This window comes from Leguminivora glycinivorella, chromosome 6 (assembly GCF_023078275.1).
Source record: "Leguminivora glycinivorella isolate SPB_JAAS2020 chromosome 6, LegGlyc_1.1, whole genome shotgun sequence".
NCBI lineage: Eukaryota > Metazoa > Arthropoda > Insecta > Lepidoptera > Tortricidae > Leguminivora > Leguminivora glycinivorella.
In genome coordinates, this window is record NC_062976.1 from 11685517 (window position 1) to 11706008 (window position 20492).

The following is a 20492-nucleotide window of genomic DNA, read 5'->3' on the forward strand; positions in this document are numbered from 1 at the left end:
ATAGACAGTACATGTTTTTAAAACTCATAACAAACTGTAATCCGATTTAAGTAAGTAGTGTGAATTTCGGTGAATATGACTTATTTTTGTTCCACAGGCAAGTAAGTACCAATAGCGTATTGCACGCTACTGATTGACTAGATCACTTGTTGTATAAACTAATATTGTTTTACGCAAAGTAATGTCTGATTCTAGCTATTCATTGAGAGCTTTACTACTACTATTGTATACTGTTGTTGTAAGTGAAGGAAAATGTAAATGTAATATGTAAAAATTAATAGTCAAGAGTACCTAAAATTAATAATGGAAATTTTTGTACGGTACTATTAATTAGCATTTACTGTATTTAAAAGCAGTAGCACATATATTTCACGTCGGAATCACTTCCAAATACCTAGAACGTATCTACTAAATTACAATTTTAAATGCCAATGTTAATGCTTACCTGCTTCTTGAGGCTAGTCTACTACTTCGTTTTTTTTTTAGTGGTATATAGTTTAAATAATTATTACTAAAAAACAAACGTAATATTGTGATTGTTGAACTTGCGGTTTTCGTTATTAGCAAGGCTCGAAAAACTCCCGAAATTTTATAAATTGTACGTTCTTCTCTACAACACACACACCTATTTTATTAACTCTTTTAAAATATCTCAATATAGTCCTGAATTATGGTGATGATTCCAAAATAACGCGTATTTATCATTCGGTACGGTCGATGGCATTTAGGTGGGTACATACATAAAGTTACGCCGTATATTTCACATCAGCTTTAGAACACACTTTCAGAACGTCTCACGAGCATAGGCTTGGCAGTTGCCATGCCGTCAGCGTCAAATGTGACGCTCTGAATGTGGGTTTAGTTTTATGTGCACAAACTTCCAGTGATAAATACAAAGTCGCTTAGTGCCTGGTCATTTCATGTCATGATGACTATAAGAACCTGCCTGCTGACATTACCTCCCTGAATTTTTACTGAATCAATTATTGGTTACCAGAAACAGCTACACGGCCACTTGGGTTATTTGAAAATAAAATTGGCATTATACTTCAATTCTTTATTATTTGACACCATATTTTACTTTATGCATTTCATTTAAAAATGCCAAATTGTAACAAAATGTTTACGTTAATTAGGACAATAACAAGAAATGTACTTACCTAGTACTGAAAATAATTACACTATAACAAATTTATCAAACATTAAATGTTAACATTGTGACTAAATATTTGGACAACAAATTTTGATACCTAAATAAGTTTTGATAGTATGTTAATATCAGCAAAATACATATTTTAAGTGAACCTGAAAATAATTATTGTATTGGTACATATTTATCATGAAAAACACATTTTCAATAACATGTAATTTCAAGGAAATTATAATGATTTCACGTCAGAGTCAATACCACGAAATGCTCCATTAATATTGCAGATGGCAATTAAACTATTTCATCAAATAACGTAACATTTGCAAATCATCAACAATAATTATTTAATATAACATTTTCTACTCTACGCGTACAGTCATCTGCAATTGTTCAGCTGTTACATTTTGATTAGCAGAATCGTTATTTTTACCACACCAACTGATAAAGGCTCTCTTGACACTTCAAAAACGAATGGCATAATAAGTGCATTTTATTCTCATGAGCAACGCAACGTTATTTATATACCAATTTTAACTGTCAACACGAGAAAAATATTAAGTAACTGTAAAACATCAAACTAAATCAAATTCATATATTTTTTTAACATTTATGTTTCGAAATAATCATTTACATAAATGTCAATTCTACCAGCCTGCTTTGGATATTACCTATAACTTGTTGTGCCTCTCCGAATAAGATCGCGCCAGTAACATACTCGTATATTATTGAAGGTCACAGTATTCACAGTACCTAAGGTAAGGTAGGTATTTAGATACGAACATTAACAATCAATTCCTACAGACTTTTAAACAGTGTGATACCAGCGTGCGTAGCCGAATGCACAAACGCACACGAAACGAAACGCTCGTAGATATCTATCTCTATCGCTCTTGCGTATTGGTGCGACAGAGCCAGACTACCATTCGCGGCGTTTTGTTTTCGTTTCGCGTCGCAGAAATGCCATTCGGCTACGGGGCCAGGTGTAGTTAGCAGTAGTTGTAGGTAAGCGTACCATAATTATTTTTTCATATATCTCATTAAAAAAAATATGATTCAGTACAGAACACGTTGATTTATGTTCGAAATATCTAAATTGTTTCAATTATTTGTAAGCGTCGCATAAATTGATTATACAAATCAATCAGGTATATGATTGGGTCGTTACGCTTGAAGGATAAACCATATTCGATTTTAATATTACGTTTATACGATGTTCGCTTTACTTATATATTAGGGTATAACGTCTTGTTATAACATTTTTTCGCCAGTTCAGTAAAATTGGTTTTTAAGTAGGTAAGTAAAATTATTTTTCCGAGTGCTTATATCAGGGTGCGTAGCCAAAGTGACAGTAGTTTGCAAAATGGATAACAATACGGTAGTACTACCTGTATGCAATGCAGGAGAAATTGGCGTTTATAACGGAGCGATTCATATTTTTGCTAATCACCCAAATATTTAATTTGCAAATTTATTAAGTGCCTCTAGAATTTAATTCAAATACAAGTATTCACCGAGTATGTATAATGGGTTGAAAAGGTTGAAAAAATTAGAGTAAAAGGTTCATTTAAAAATAACTGGCACGCGAAGAAATTGTTACTGCCAATAAGTTTGTTCCGGAACAACTTCGTTTTATATCCATTAAACAATACCTACACGTGTTATTTCGAAGAACATTTTCCGACTTTTCATTTAATAACGACTCGCTACAACCGCTGTCTAACTTATGAATCCAAAAGTAAATCCTGGGAGTTGCAGTACAGTGAAACCAGAATATTAACAGTACGCTGCAATTTTATTGTTTAGGTACCTGTATGAGAAATAAATTGACAGGTACGAATGGCTGTAACAACTAATAAGTACTATAAATATTCTAGTATCTATGTATCTACATACATCAGTAGGACTAGTGTATGATTGGCTGCAGATTATCTCACCGCGACAGATCACAGGTCTTTCTTTAATTATATTACCTAATGACAAAAGTTTATGAAGACTAAGCTTATTAAAATAGCTTATATTATATTATTAGGTAATACAACTACAAAAAGACGTTTCATCTATGTCGCGGTGAGATACTGTCACATAAATCATGTACTAGCCATGCAGTATAATTGGGGTGAGATAAACACTGGGCCAAGACTGAGACTTATATATCATATTCGTATAGTTGCTCTAGTCCCAATTAAAATAAACTATATAGTCTTACCCTACCAAAAGTTACTCAATATTGTGGATATTGGAAAGTATGATAAGAGTCAATTTATTAATTGAATAACTATTGGACTACTCCCAGTTATCAACGAGTAGCGAAGAAGTTATTGAGAAGGTATGTTATCCATACTTTTGTATCACTTTGGGTTAAAATTCAAATAATAATATATAATACATAGATAACATTTTGTCACAATGTGGATACTGACATATTTTTTACTTGACATATGATTTATTCACTCACCATTACATTATCATCAATTCCTGTGAAGATAAAATACGGGCAAGTACTCACGCTCAAAGGTCTTCAATGTTGTTCATCGAGACAGTTCTTATGTAAATAGTTATAAGAGCGTTTTCACATTATCCGATTCGATATCGGATGTAGGGAGGATGTGAAAGGCGGATGTCAAATATTGGCCGCATTTAATATATCTAAATATATAAAAGAAGAAGCTGACTGACTGACTGACTGACTGACTGACTGACTGACTGACATATCAACGCACAGCCGAAACCGCTGGTCCTAGAGATTTCAAATTTGGCACGTAGGTTTCTTATATAGTGTAGAGGAGCACTAAGAAAGGATTTCCCAAAATTCACCTCCTAAGGGGGTCAAATGGGGGTTCAAAGTTTGTATGGGGAAACAAGATTAGTTTGACTATTTTATTCGAAACTTCACAGGAAGATTCCTTACGACATATGACTGAATACGTGTTTCAGCTTTTTGAAAATTTAACCCCTAAAAGGGTGAAAAGGGGGTGATAAAGTCAAAAAATCAATATGGGTATCGTTTTTATAGTTTATCGGGTCGCTGATCACGATAAATACAACGTTTTTAAAATCTAACGAGGCGGAAGTGAAATACCTTCTCCCCTGTTGTGGTGCAATGGGGTTTAAATATCAAAAAAATATATAAATAAAAGAAGATATTGACTGACTGACTGACATATCAACGCACAGCCGAAACCGCTGGTCCTAGAGATGTCGAATTTGGCACGTAGGTTCCTTATATAGTGTAGAGGAGCACTAAGAAAGGATTTTTCAAAATTCGTCTCCTAAGGGGGTTAAATGGGGGTTCAAAGTTTGTATGGGGAAACAATGTTAGTTTCACTGTTTTATTCGAAACTTCACAAGAGGGATCCTAAAAACATATGACTAAAGACGTGTTTCAGGTTTTTTGAAATCTAACCCCTGAAAGGGTGAAAAGGGGGTGATAAAGTCCAAAAACTAATATGGGTATCGTTTTTACGGTTTATTGGGTCGCTGATCACGATAAATACAACGTTTTTAAAATCTAACGAAGCGGAAGTGAAATACCTTCTCCCCTGTTGTAGTGCAATGGGGTTTAAATATCAAAAAATATATAAAAGAAGAAACTGACTGCCTGACTAACTGACATAATATATCAACACACAGCCGAAACATAGGTTCCTTATATGGCGTAGAGAAGCACTAAGAAAGGATTTTTCAAAATTCTCCTCTTAAAAGGGTGAAATGGGGGTTCAAAGTTTGTATGGGGAAACAAGATTAGTTTGACTATTTTATTCGAAACTTCATAGGAGGATTCCTAAAGACATATGACTAAATACATTTTTCAGGTTTTTTGAAAATTTTACCCCTAAAGGGGTGAAAAGGGGGTAAAGTCAAAAACACAATATGGGTATCGTTTTTATGGTTTATCGGGTCGCTGAACACGATAAATAGGTACAACGATTTTAAAATCTAATGAGGTGGAAAAGAAATTTTCTCCCCTGTTGTGCAATGGGGTTAAAATATCCAAAATAGCCATTAGTTGCATATATGTATATTATGTATATATCTTTATAATTATTAAGTTGACTTAGTTTAATTTAGATTAGTTTTTAATTTAATTGTATTTTATTTGTCTTAAGTTAACTACTAATATGTACTTTTTATGTTAATTTTGTTAATAAGTTATAGAATAAAATAAAATATGGTACTTACTTAAATAAAATATAACATAATCCAAAATAGCCATAAGTATAGGTTTAGTTTTTATCTTTACTTCTGGTTCAAGAGATTTCAAATTGACACGGAAGTTCCTTAGAGGACCACTAAGAAAGGATTTTTCAAAGTTCACCTCCTAGCATGATAATTTGACAGGGACAGGGACAGGGACAGGTACAGGGACAGGAACGGGATAGGGTTAGGGATAGGGATAGGGATAGGGATAGGGATAGGGATAGGGATAGGGATAGGGATAGGGATAGGGATAGGGATAGGGATAGGGATAGGGATAGGGATAGGGATAGGGATAGGGATAGGGATAGGGATAGGGATAGGGATAGGGATAGGGATAGGGATAGGGATAGGGATAGGGATAGGGATAGGGATAGGGATAGGGATAGGGATTGGGATTGGGATAGGGATAGGGATAGGGATAGGGATAGGGATAGGGATATGGATAGGGATAGGGATAGGGATAGGGATAGGGGATGGGGATGGGGATGGGGATAGGGATAGGGATAGGAATAGGAATAGGGGACGGGGACGGGGATAGGGATAGGGGAGGGACAGGGACGGGACGGGGACGGGGACAAGGATAGAGATAGGGACGAGGATAAGAATAGGGATTGGGGTCGGACTAATCGGTGGGTAATCGATATCTAGGCAGTGTAAAATGCAGGTGGCTCAGTGCGAAGGGATTAGTAAGTAGGCATCGGCGAGTATCCTGCATCCGTAATAACTATTACATTCAATGTGCTGTAAGAAGATCGTTGTTTGCTTGCCTTTTTAACCGACTTCAAAAAAGGAGGAGGTTCTCAATTCGATTGAATGTTTTTTTTTTGTATGTATGTTACTCGATATCTCCGAGGATTGTGGAGCGATTTTCAAATATTTTTTTTTGATCGAACGGGTATAACTCAGATATGGTCCCATTGGCACCAAGTCGGGGTCTGATGATGGGATCTTGGAGAAATCGAGGGAACTCTTCAAATGTTATAGGCACATGTAATGTTCTTAGTATATTTTTTAAAGGTACACCAGTATTTACGCCTGATGGTAATAATTTTATGTGGCTGAGCTGATGATGGAAGGTCAACTCCTCAACGGTTAGGAGTTAAAGGATAATTCTTTCACTACTGTACATATATATTCGGACTGATACATATAATATCACTAGGAACCACTAAAAATCAACAAATAAATTAACTTTTTAACAAAAAATAAAACCGCCTTCAAAAAAAGCGTGTTACAAAACACGGAGAAACTAAAAAGCCAAAAATAATAAACCTTCGAATTCAGATTTCTTATCGGATTGCAATAATCTAAACATCCAAATTATAAACAAATCAATTATTTTTGGAGTCGGGGCCAGCCTGCGTATGGTTGGGTGGGGCAAACAGGAAATAGCAAGGCGACGAACAGGTCTGGTACCGACTACAAAAATAATTGATTTTTTTATAATTTGGATGTTTAGATTATTGCAATCCGATAAGAAATCTGAATTCGAAGGTTTATTATTTTTGGCTTTTTAGTTTCTCCGTGTTTTGTAACACGCTTTTTTTGAAGGCGGTTTTATTTTTTATATGTTTACGTTTGCAATAAGTACCTATAAGCAAAATGGAAAAAATTGTAAGCGATAATGCAAGGAAGTACTTTTTACCCTACCGACCATAGCGTCGAGATACTGGTTATGTGGGTTGTATGAAGTTTCCCCAGTATAAATATTTATATAGGTAAAATACAAACATATTCGTACCTACTATTACCTACGCTGTGGTCGCTGTGTAACAATTCTACAATAATTGCAAGAATTTCTTTTAAAACAACAGTAATATGTGTAAGGTACAGTCAGCCAAAAAAGTGGTTTACCACTTTTCGATCAATAGAGTCGAAAAGTGGTAAACCACTTTCTTGGCTGACCGTACAGCAAATAGATCAGTTACAATGGCCCCCCAGTCGAGAATTGCCCCGCTTACCTACAAAGAAACCTACGGATCCAAATGAAAATCTTATTTTTTGTAAACGTTTCAATAAGAATACTTTTATTACGCGGGCGAAGCCGCGGGTAAAAGCTAGTAGGATATATGTTGGTCCTACATCCGATATCTGATCAGAAAATGTGAAAACGCTCTAAGGATAAGCAAATTATTTTCAATTTCATAAAAATTAAAGACACGTATTCATTTAATATTGCTAATTAAAAATGAAACTAGCTTATTCTAAAAGTTTGAAACTTTGATCAATATACCTAGATATTTTTTATGTCACGAACGAAGTGACACTAGTGACTTCCTTCCGATATTTAGTTCATCGATAACTTACATTATAATATGTCATTAATTATTATAATTTTATTATGTCATTAATTATTGCCGTGGCACTGAATCTTGAGTAGTTGCATGTGCTCTGCCTACCCCGTTTATTGAATATAGGCTCGAATTGATGTGTAGGTATATATCATTAATGTATTATACAAATGTCACATGTTTGAAAATAAATGGACAATAATAATACCTAAAACGAACCATATTTTAATAGTATACATAATTTCTTACATGATTATTCAAGATTTTAGAGATTATTATCAGGGGTAATCAATAACCTTATGTAAGGATATTTATCGATAAAAGGATTGTCGATGTTTTTATTTTGTCAAGCACTAACAACTTGACGTTCGTGCTAGAAAAATATCTAGGTATATTGATCAAGCTGTTCAACATCGTTCAGGTTCCTCGTGGGCACCATATGTATAATAATTTCACCTACAGAAAATTTGTAGTGATTTGTACAGAAAGTTTACTAAAGTATTTATTTAAGTCATGCAAGAGTAGGTATCATTATTTAATCAAACAAATTTAAAACTCGGGATTAATTTGTTTATAAAAAAGTGATAGTTTACGTTTAGTATATGGGTATAAAGCAGTTACGTAGGGTGAGACCAGAGGTTCGCGTTAATTATAGTAAGTATACCTATAGAATTTGATTAATCTAGGCATTCGGTCAATTAAAAGCTACTAAAACGACTACTCTGTATGGGCATAACTGTAGAAATATTTTTGATGGCAGAATTGTACTTTAAAGAATGGTCTTTTACCCTGTTTACCTCGAAGTAATTGTTTGGTTTAAATAATATGAACCGTTCTCGCGTTGGTTGATGGTTTTATTTTTAACCTAATGAGCGCTTCTGAGTACTTACCCGTTTGTCATATTAATTTTCAATTGTTACTTATCAAAAACTACTCAAAGTAATAGTCACTTAAAGTAACTTTACAAAAAATTACAACATTCAAAGTTATTTATATACTACGCGAAATACTTTTTGTATCCATTATGTACAACGGTATTTAGATCACTTCATTACTATGTTATTGTTATATTCACATGTAAATGTTAACTTTACATACAAATACGTTCACAAGAACCTACAATTCCTTCATTCTATATATTATGTATAAAGGGTAGAAATAATATAACAGTCACAGTGTAGTCACAGGCAAATTATATTAGCTCGAATGTATGTAATCAAGGACTGCGACTTACCCACTATACAAACTGTTAAACTATTCCCACGCCTTCTATACGATAGCAAGTAGAGCGGAAGAGACAAGAAGTATTACTTACATATTTACAACTGCAGATTCACATAAGGCAGAGAAAATTACATATATTCCTCTAAGTCCATTTCGCTGTACGCACATTTATTATTTATCTAATAAACTGTATCAATATATACATTGTTTCTTTACTCTTGTCACATTTCATTACTCTAAATATACACTTGAAGAGGTCGTGAATTCGTTATAATTCAGTCCTTTTATTAATAACAATTTGAGCGGTATCAAGGAGCCCTCATACTGATATCTCCTGAATCTGTACCCTCTTCTTCATGATGCCGGGCGGCGCGGGCGTGGCGGCGGCCGGCGGCACGCGCAGGATGCCCGAGCCGCTCGCGCCGCAGGCCTCCGACTCGGCGTTGGACTCGCACGCCCCTTCCGACGGGTCGGGCACTGGACCGAATTTCACTTGTGTAGAACTATCAACTACTCTAGGTTCAAAGGTGGTAGTTCTACCTATGACCTCTTGTCTTCCATCCACTTTTTGAATATCAGGTTTCTGTGTGTCTACACCGATACAAACTACACTACCGGCTTCAATCGCACTACCCACACTTACATCCGGCAACGACCGACGCGCCGCCCTGTGTTTCTCGTCGTAGCAACTGTATTCACCAAACGTAGGCTCACCGCAGTCTGATAACGTCCGTAGATCAAACTTAGACCCGGTTGCCCGCGGCACGTGGGCAGACTTACACTCGAAACCGAAACCTTTCCCATCAAATGCGCGCACTTCGTAGTCGAGCTTTCCATCATAATTGTCGGAAGATGATGAGCTTCCCGCCTCGGCCAAATCATCTTTCGATCGCCGGGGCCGCGTTCCTCTCTGGTGATATATGCCAGCGAATATAAGAACGTTGAGAAGTAGAAGGAAACACCCGACTGCTATCGTGACGGTCAGGGCGGCAGTATAAGACTGATAATGAGAAGAAGCGAGTCGCCGCAACAGGGCGTCGTCGGTTTGAGCAGGTGTCGTCGTGACATTAGGGGGGCACTCGGTGGAGGGCGCGGGTGGGACGGAGGGCCGTGGAGCTGCTGTGCGCGGCGGCGGTGTAGTGCGCCCACCGTCGCCACGCACAGCGCTATCCAGATTCACAACATGCGGCACATGTTCTCGAGTCATAGGTTGCACTCTTACAGCGCCTGCAAACAAAATACGTATTAGGGGCATTTACATACATAGGTATTAAACAAAATACACAGTATAAATATCAAGTGTAGTCACCTTCGTAATAATTAGGATCTTCTTGAAAGTGGTGGTGCCGCATGGCGGCGTCCGGCATGTCGGGCCCGGAGCGGTGCAGCTGCGGGATGAGGGACAGCCAGAGCGACATCTTGTGGCCACGGTAATGGCTGCGCATTTCAGCCTTACTACCTGCACCGCAAAACGAAAGCTAATTGAAATAAATGAGCGCAACTTACTCGCAGTAGCAATTATACTATTTTAGACCCAAAAGTTTGCTTAAAAGGGTAAAGTTGCTCATTCTATATCTATATGTAATGTACCTATTTAATAGGTAGAAAGGCATATATTTTCGACACTTTAGGAAAGAATTATATTTGCATAGCGTACTCGTAACATGAGTATAAAAAAAAATAAAACTATAAATACAAGACAGTTACGCACTGATCTCCAGGTAGAGCTGGTTGATGGTGTCATAAGTGTCCCAGTATGGCGTCTGGTTGGGACCCAGTCTCGGCGCCTCGCCCAGCAGTGGGCTCGGTGGCGGCGTCGCAGAAGGGTCGTTCGGGTTACTGCCGAAAATCGTTTACTTTTATTATTCATTCAAATTATAAACATCATCACATTTTATCACATTTTTATGCTCATTTTATTAAATAATAGTTATTTTCCCCTCACTAGCTCGAAAACACGTGTTTAGTCCTTTAATACCAGCGGGTAAAAACGCATTTTATCCACTAGTGGGTAAAGTAATTTGACCTTCAATATAGTCAAATTAACTGCTTTAAAATTGATAAAATTAGGTGAATCTAGTAATAAAGATGATTTACCACCTGTGAAACTACTTGGAAGCAGTGATAAATGCATTTTTTGCGTTGTAGTTTCCTCGCTATAGTGAGGGGAAAAGTTTTGTGTTACACTCGGGTGCAAATGTATTTTACTTCTCGTGTGTTAAAAAACTCGCAAGTTCAGGATTCTATTCTCGAATCACTCGCTTCGCTCGTGGTTCAACTATAGAATCCTTTCACTTGCTCGTTTTTCAATTCCACACTCTGCGTTAAAATACAACTTTGCCCCCTTGTATAACAAATATATTTTTATGACCCGTAAAACAAAATAAGTAGAATTTAAAAATTCAGCAAGGTAAACAACTTCCTTTAATAGTTATTTTGCAGGTATGTAAACACGGGCGCGAGCTCTCGGTACTCGTTGGCAGTAGTGCTCCCTTGGATTACCGCACACTGTGTAACTTGAAGTCAACTGCACGGGGGCGGTACGCGTAATTCTATTTCATACGTGATAGGAAACTTGACGATTTGCTGAAATCCTCACAGCGGGAAATGTTAACGTTGTGATGTAACACATATAGGAACGCAATGTTAATTAATGCACGTGTTCCAATTTCTAATAATATGTTATACTTACTTAAGTTATTCTATGATTTCTAAGTTATAAAGCTAAGTCGATTAAGTCTGAGTTCGTTGGTTTTTAACCCCCGACACAAAAACGACGATTTATCAATGAATTCATTCATAATTTCTCCATGCATTTTCGCAGCTCACTGTACATACAGTGTGTAAAGCTAAACAAAATATTAAAAGGTTACTTCCTGAAAATTAAAAGTAACACAAAAACACCTCTTAATTAATGATAACACTAATGAATTCTATGTCTGGTCTAATTTCTCGCCCGTATAAAGCTTACACACTGTATACCCAAGCTTCGTTTATTTAACTACTCAATATCTACACGTTGAAGTTAGTTAAATTCCGTTCAAACACTGCGAGAGTAACGCGTAGGTACGAGCATATAGACGCATATGCATGCCGGCAAGGACTTACCCGTATTTAACGAAGTTGGTGATGTAGTGCATGCACAAGCGCGACACTCGCTGCTCCTGCTGAGTGTAGTTCTGAGCGTGGTGGGACAGGGACAGTGGCACGCCCAGGTAGTAGGGCAGCTCCTCGCCGTGCACTGAACCTGGACGCTACGAAACAATACGATCATGTATTTATTACACATTTGCATTTAGCCTATTGTCAATTTTGTAGTTACACGCACTTTTCTTTGCCAAAATTTAGACTACTTGAATCTATAAATTAAGTATTATAATTGTATCTGGTATATGTACTATACATACTTATAATCAAGCCTAAGCGCCTGTATCCCATAAAGGGGTAGGCAGAGCACATGAACTACTCAAGCTTCAGTGCCACTTTTAGCAAAAAGGGGTTGAAAGAAATCGAAATTGTGACATATATGTACTATCAAGGCCAAAATTACTTGTTATTTTAACTGGGTTGTTAAAAATACAAATGAGATTGTGTAACATTAGAAATCATAGTAGACACATTTTATTGAAGTAATAAATTACATTTTATATCCCTTCCTGTAGGTATTTTGTTGATTCGATTAATTTGAAGAGTAAAGCGTACCTGTGGATAATCCTTGTCGGGCGAGAGGTGGTGAAAGTGTGAAAAATAAGTGGTTCCGCCGCGGAGAGCGTGCAGGTACCCTAACCTGATAAGTGGGGCCGCCGTTCGCCCGTCGCTAAGTACCTAATGGAAGCGCAAAATAGAATTACACAACGTACCACAGACTACTGAATGAAACGTAACTTGCAAAGTTAAATAAGTAAGAGCCAATGATTAAATGTTTGCGTATTTCCAAGTACATATTATCGAACGGCCTAATTGTTGCAACAGATCCGACGCTAATTTCTTACCCGAAGATGCAAGTATTTTCTAATAAAGCCTTTCACCGCGCCCATCTTGTATTCAGTGTGCGCGAGCGTCATTAACTTCCTTTGTAGGACGCGGGAACGGTGAGTTGCGAAAACCACTTGAAGCTTAATTGAGATCGCCTGCGATACCGCCGGCTCGGGGGCTCGAGAACAGTCGACTCAGCCTGTCAGTTATCAACTTGGAGCCCACTATCGATATCGTGATCACACAGAAACCATAAATACACGCTACATCGTTATCTTGCAGAAACTATATAATAATTAATAGCAATACACCCTAATATTCTGGAGCAAACGGAAGCGCATATCCAAACAGAGGCGTAGTTTAGCAGTGTCATCACGCGTCTTTTCTATTAGAAGTGATCGAAACTTTGTTTTAGTAAGGCTCTGATGAGTATTTATAAGTTGATTACATGTTTAAGTAAGAAAAAGTAGAACACGTACCTCTAGCGTAGCGTCGCGGACGCTGAGGGGGTTTTGCAGAGGTTTATCCCAATCCGTGTACTCATTCTTCAGGGTGGAATATATTTCGTTAAGGTGGTAGTAGTAGGCGTTCCTAACGAATGTGCGCAGAATGCGGTCCCGGCGGCTCTCGTTGAAACCGAACTCCAAGTCTTGAGCGTTGAATTCCAGGTAAGATTCTGCAAGGAATGGCATGTCACTTTGCATATTTATGATCTAGACCCACGGAATCTATTAGAAAAGTAGAACAGACTTTTAATAGCTCTACCTACCACAGTAATTGAAAGATAAAATATAATTAACTTGAAGCTAGGTAGGTACGTTGACAATGCATTTACGTAAAAAGTGTTCGTTGTCGTAAGTACTGTAATTAAGCTTTTCACTCTCGTACCTTACTATTAGGCCACTCAGCAAGCTTCGTGGCCTAAACATGGTACTCGACTGAAAAGATTTGTATTATATCACGATTGTATAAAATACTATTGATAAATAGTAATGACATAATACTTATAATGTTCCTTGCGCTTAAAGCAAATTTTTTTTAGGAAATTTGTTCGTAAAGTAATGTGAAATATGGTGTTATTAATTACTGACAAAAAATACAGACTCTACAGAGGAGCACTTCGTTACCCCGGTGCCACGGAGGTTGTACTGTATAAATATAAAACCGTGTAAAATTACCGGTAGTAGTGAGACCGAACAATAGTTCTCTGTGCGGAAAGTCGGCGAGCTCGTGGCCGGCAGCGGTCGCCACCGCGGCGGCGCCGGCGCCGAGCCGCGAGCTGTCGGTGGGCGGAGGGGCCTAGTAATGGGAAACAAATTATAATAGTTTTATTTATAGCTACATTATATTATCTACTACGTATAATATACATATACAGAAACATATTTACTACACTTTACTACAAGCGAGACACTGCACAAAGTAGTACAGTCACCGGCATAAATATGTGATGATTTCTATACCTTGTCACATTAACGTCTTGTTTGAAATGTCATACGAAATTGTCAAACGATTAAAAGCGACAGGGTATAGAAATCGTCACTTATTTATGCCGGTGACTTTACGTGCAGTAAACGGCGATAAAGAATGCACAATATGCATATCGGTTTTTCGTCTTCGTAGAGCGTTGTCTTTTTCTTGCTTATGTGACGTTAATTGTCTCTTTCCAAAGACATTCGTTATCGCTCTTTACTATATGTGCCTATGTCGATAACTCAAAGGGCCATATTATATAGGTAGGTACTGTTTACTGTAAAACGTTGTTCGACACATGCAAAGAATGGATTCGTAACTCGTGTGGATTTAAAATACTCTGTTTGATCGTGTTATAATTTCTCGCCACTCGTTATCATCCGTAATTGTACCGTAATATGTATACTACTTTATTGCAGATATTTTAAAAAAATAAACTACATGGGAAAAATACATTTTTGAAACATGTGGTAGTTCAGAACAGGCTTTACGAAGCGGCCAGATGGCGGATGAAGTTTAGTCGCAGCATATGTTAAGGTTCTGCGGACGAAACTCCGCGAAAAGTGAACTTGTTGAAGTCGGCTGTAATAATCCAGATTAGTTCAGAACTCAACTGTTTTGTAAGACACGATTAGTTTAATCCCTATGGGCCTTACGTTCGAAGTAATTTCAAACAGATTTGTGCTTAAGTACTCGACGTAATTTGATTTCTTATCTATTTTGATTTCTGCAAACCATTTTCGACGATTCTTGGTATTTAAAAAAAATTATCGTAATCGATCATAATAAAGTCAAGCTTCAACAACATACTCATGAAATCATGTGTAGGGAGCGTGCGAAATGCCGTCAGCCAGATTGCTCGAATCTAGGTATGCATTACAGGCAAGTGAAGCAACGTTGCCACGTCGGAGACGTCCGATCAATTAATCTAATTGAACTGTGGCGTGTCTAACTACACACTGGCCCATATAACGCTGATTTGAATAAGATCCGAGTATATACGTAGTAGGTTCTAGGTACTAGGTAATCTACACCGCCTTAGGCAAAGTAGGAATATATCAAAACAAAGCCCTGACACGACAAGGTTAAATTTGGGTTACATGCTTTTGTGATTGAATCGGAGCTGCAGTGCCTTTTGGCCCGATGAGCTTCAATCTCCGGAGGGTTATGTTCTGAAGTTATGAATATTCAGTTAAATTTTAATGGTTTAAATTTACAATTTCATTGTGGAAGGACTTAAATGGCAGATAAATATCCGAAACGAAATATTTAGAAGTAATTTAAAATATTATCATACATATTAAAATATTATTGTTGTTCTCTATACATATACTGGCTGGTTTATGTTTCCCGTGAAGACGATTTGCATTTTCTGGAGCGTTATCACATTCACGTCTTTCAAGTCGTCGACTTTTATAAATTGCGCAGAGTTCAGAAACCATACCAAATATTTACTTTTAATATACGCTCAGAAGAGTGTTGAGGAATAAGAAGGTTATGTTGAGTGATGACGTGTCATACAGCTGACATGCTGCGAGTGAGGTGACTCTTATTTTCTAATAACAATTGAGTGGAATATTTTAGAACAAACCTTTACTAAACTCTTTCAATACATATTTAGGTAGAGTTCCTACCGTTTAAAATGAATTAAAGATATAGGGTCGGTATCGAACATACGAAAATTAAATAAAATACGTACGTTTATTTGGAACGTAAAGGATAAATAAATCTTAATTACATATTATCTTCTGCCAAACAAGGTACAGTGTAACCATTATGAATACAACAATGCATAATTTTCAATGAACTTTTCACCACGCCAACTGGCGCCAACTTTATCCACGAGTACAAAGTAGTTTCATACAAATTTTAACTTGATGTCTTAAGCTTACTGATATATTTTACCTATAAATGATGATTTTGAATCATAAGTATTGAAAAAATTGATGGATTTGATTTATTTTGATGTTTTATAGTCAGTATTTGGTTCGTGTTGGTGTGGTGAAAAATTTTGTTCACTCGGTGGCAAAGTTTGTATAACCTTCGTGCCTTGAAACACTTGCAACGCTCAAGATTCCACTTTTTGAACCACTCGCTACGCTCGCGGTTCAATATTGGAATATTTCGCTTGCTCGGGTATCAGTGGCGGCTGGTGAAAATTTCTGCTAGGCAACACCAAAGCAAAAGGAAACCTGCCTTAACATTAGGTACTTTACTAGTAATCAATTTTTAGGCAGGCCGGTGGGAATCGGCTTGTATGGACCAGCCGCTGCTGTCGGGTATCAATATTGGCACGTGCGGTTAAACAACAACTTAGTCATAGTCATAGTCATTTTATTCATTTAACAATATACATTGTGTTTGAATATTACATAAAATTAATAATATTACAATTACAATATAACTAAATATCTACAAATTTAAAAAAAAATTACTAACTTAATAAATAACTAATAATACATAAATCTAAGTCAACATCGAAATTATTCATTAATACTATCATTATATTAGGTACCTATGTCAGAAAGAAAGAAAAAATATCACAAAAAAAAGAAACTGTTTTGAGCCTATAAACTCATCCACAGAATAAAAACACTTTTCCACCAGATACGATTTTAGACATTTTTTAAACAAATTTAAATTTGTGACCGACTTCAACTCCGTTGGCAATCTGTTAAACAGAGTAACTGCTTGGTAAGCTGAAGAGTGTTTAACCACCTGCAGTTTAGTGGTTATTATTTGTGGTAAGTCCTTCCTTCTTGTTTCCAGCCGTTTTCTTCTTTTATCCAAAGTTTCAATGCAGTTTAGGTACTTTATGAGGTCACTAAGAATAACAAGAATGTATAGACTGGGTACTTTTAGGATATGGAACTCTATGAAATGAGGTTTACATGACGTCATCTGAGGTACTCTGACTATAGTTTGTATGGCTCTCTTTTGGGCCACAAAAGCTGCCTGGATATTGTATAGATAACTGTTACCCCAAAACTTGACGCTATATCTAATTTTAGATTCTACCAGTGCGTGGTACACCGCGTTCCCATACATTCGGCGTCTAAAATTACACCTTGCAAAATTCGTTTCAAGCAGTGCGTGGTACACCATTTTTAATTGAGGCAAATTCACCACTTCTCTGAGACTTCGTAATGCATAACAAGCCGAACTTATATAGAGTTAACTAGTGATGAAAGTTCCTCTTTCCAGCATAAACTTGAATCAATCTTGACTCCGAGAAATTTAACAGAATCAACTTGTTGAATTATAACTCCATTTGATGAAATCTGTAGACTGTCTTTATTTCTCGAGGTGGTTTTAAACAACAAAGCATTAGTCTTGGCACAATTCAGTTTAAGGTTGTTTGTGCTGAACCAGGTGTTTAGAGCTTGTAGAGTAATGTTAACTTTGTCATTCAGCTGCGTCATGTTTTCAGCAGATACTACAGCATTGGTATCATCAGCGTAGACTACAAGCTTAACATCCGGAACTGATTTCTCTATGTATGATACTAGGTCATTAATAAAAATGATAAAGAAGATAGGACCCAGGATCGATCCTTGTGGAACTCCTCTTTCTGAATTGGCTATTCTGGATCTGTGCACTGTTTCTTTGTTGTCTTGAGTCCACGTGACTTCGACAAACTGTTGCCTGTGTGCAAGGTAAGATTCAAAAAATTCTAACATTATACCTCTAATGCCATAATGCTCCAACTTGGCTAGCAGTACTCCATGGTCAACAGTGTCAAAAGCCGAGCTCAAATCGAGGAATAGACCCGCAACTCTCCTTTTACTATTGAGTTGGAGAACTATGTCCTCAATCAGTTTTGTGATGGCGTCATTTGTACCTCTACTTTTTTGGTATCCGTATTGTCTATTATTTAATATATTATGTTTATTGAGGTGCCTTGTTAACCTATCTTTTGTGAGTCTTTCTTAACCCCCTACTTACTACCCCAACTTTGCCCCCTTGTAAAACAAATAAATAAAATATGTCTCTCGTTTTCAAGGGAAAATTGCGCAAAGGTAAATGTTGTGTTGTAAACTTACGGAAGACGGATTGACAATGACAGTGCCGTCGACGAAGGGCGCGAAGCCGGGCAGGAACCTGGGCGGGTCGAGTCGCACGGCTAGCAGCTCGGCCAGCGGCTTGTTGCGCAGGCACGGCGCCAGGTCGTCCTCCTGCAGGTCGCCGTGGCATCCCGTCTGCTCTGCCACCTGACAATCAACCCATTTACATTTACAAAGTTTGTTCGAAAAGAAAAGTGTCCTTTAATGTAAAAGACGCCAGACATGCCACGACTCTTCTGTATTCCGAAAATTATAACGCAAATAAGAATATGGGCATTTTCAGAATTTGGGGCCCCCCAATTAGCGTTAATTTGTTAACAAAAATTAACTCACTGTCACTTTTGTGACGATAATTAAGCATGAAATTTCTATAAAAATATTGTTTTTGTGTTAATTACATAAACTTGAAGCGAATCTACATTCAGAATGTGAAAGTAAATTTTTTGACATATTTTATGCTTAATTGTCGTCACAAAACTGACAACGAGTTAATTTTTGTTAACAACTTACGCTAATTGGGGGGTCCTAAATTCTGAAAATGCCCACATATGTCTTAGAAAGAAGATACCTAGTCAATGCCAATAGTTTGAGAGATGCAATACAGCTAGGTTCACATAAAATTTACGGGAATACGAGTTAAAGTTAGATATACAAAGTCAGTTGTCATTTGTTTATTTTTTGTTGAAAAATGTATTCAGTAGCATTAGGTAATTAAGTATTTTTATTTTAAAACTTGGTATCCAGTGATAAATTTAACAACATGTGACTCAATATGTCCTGAAATTTTAATTTAAACTTGAGGATTCATGTAAAATTAATCCTAATATCACTGTTGAGGATAGAAAAGCGCAATATAACAATCAATTTCGTAACTAAAAACCTTTACCTATTGCCAATATTGATATTTACTTAGTGCGCTAGCATGTTTGCTATTGAGAACAGTAGCGTGTAACGTGCGATTTGAAACTAAACAAACAATAAAACCCAAGCAACAACTCTGCAGCGACGGCAGATATTTAGTAGCTAAAGTTGATTATTCTAGTTGACATAAAAACTTGTTACTTCAAAGGCACTGGATACCAGTTAGGTATGTTACAATTATAAACCCATAAATGATACCTATTACGAAAACTACCAAAAGTGCAAATATCACTAAATCTACTTTATTAGTATGTTTAAGATTGCCATATAGCGGGTAAGATATAATGTATGAATATGAAAAATCATTTAACTAGAGAGAGGACGAAGACCTCAAGTTAAACTCGTAATGATGTTACCCGGTATAGGGCACGTCTTCATTAATCTACAGAGTGTAGCTATCCACCGGTAGGTACGTAATAATACCCGGCGACAAATAAAGCGTTCTACAGCTAGAAGCGACAGTTGCCAGATGACATTTCTTATGGGTTACCTTTCTTTTTATCGTAAGTGGCTCTCTCTGCAATGCCCATGAGCTGAGACCCGACCCGCTTAACAAGATGACACGCTTCAGTAGCTCTGAAACAAAAAAACTCTAATTTAATTTTGTTATTTCGAACACAAGCATCGGCAAGATAATGAAATCTGTCCTCAAGGAAAAACATTTGTTTGCTTCCATCCCCTTTATTATTTCAAACCTTGTTTTTTTGTATTTTTAAGTTGCAGGACTAAGTTCTGGTCGACCGACCTTACTTTTAATTTAATTACGTTTGAGAAAGCTCTTGTGCGTGCCTTGAGCGGTTAGCCCCTTTAATCGCATTAAGTTACGGTGGATATAAACGGGATGTAGGTGCGCTGCGCGAAATAATGAAATCTCCACAGGGCTTACCCTCGGTGAACGAATAAACAACAGCTAATTGTATTATTTACAGACGCGTGAAACATTACAACATTACTAGAGTTAAATACATTTTGGAATACATCAGATATAAAGATATCATTTAGGTTAGATTTATATTCCTGTTTATATTAATGTAATATTTATATCAACAGGAATGTATCGATTTAAATAATTCATGTACAGCATCATATTTGGGTTAATGATTTTCATTTTTCCATTTATATTAATTTATTCCTATTTATTTATTATAGTTGAGACATCAATTAAAATATATTTTAATTTGTTTTAATTAAATTCAC

At 36.8% G+C, this 20492-nt stretch overlaps 1 protein-coding gene across 1 annotated transcript in view; it reads right to left on the bottom strand.

The window, feature by feature from the left end:
• Positions 1-7414: 7414 nt before the first annotated feature.
• Positions 7415-20492, bottom strand: part of LOC125227320 (neuroligin-1-like) — a 31846-nt gene continuing 18768 nt past the window's right edge. Inside the window, exons 6-14 of the mRNA XM_048131606.1 lie at positions 19786-19871; positions 18354-18521; positions 14016-14136; positions 13317-13513; positions 12565-12687; positions 11971-12116; positions 10574-10701; positions 10172-10321; positions 7415-10089 (exon numbers count right to left, since the gene is read on the bottom strand). Coding sequence (XP_047987563.1) covers positions 9182-10089; positions 10172-10321; positions 10574-10701; positions 11971-12116; positions 12565-12687; positions 13317-13513; positions 14016-14136; positions 18354-18521; positions 19786-19871 — 2027 coding nt within the window. The 3' untranslated portion in view covers positions 7415-9181. The remainder of the gene's footprint in view (positions 10090-10171; positions 10322-10573; positions 10702-11970; positions 12117-12564; positions 12688-13316; positions 13514-14015; positions 14137-18353; positions 18522-19785; positions 19872-20492) is intronic.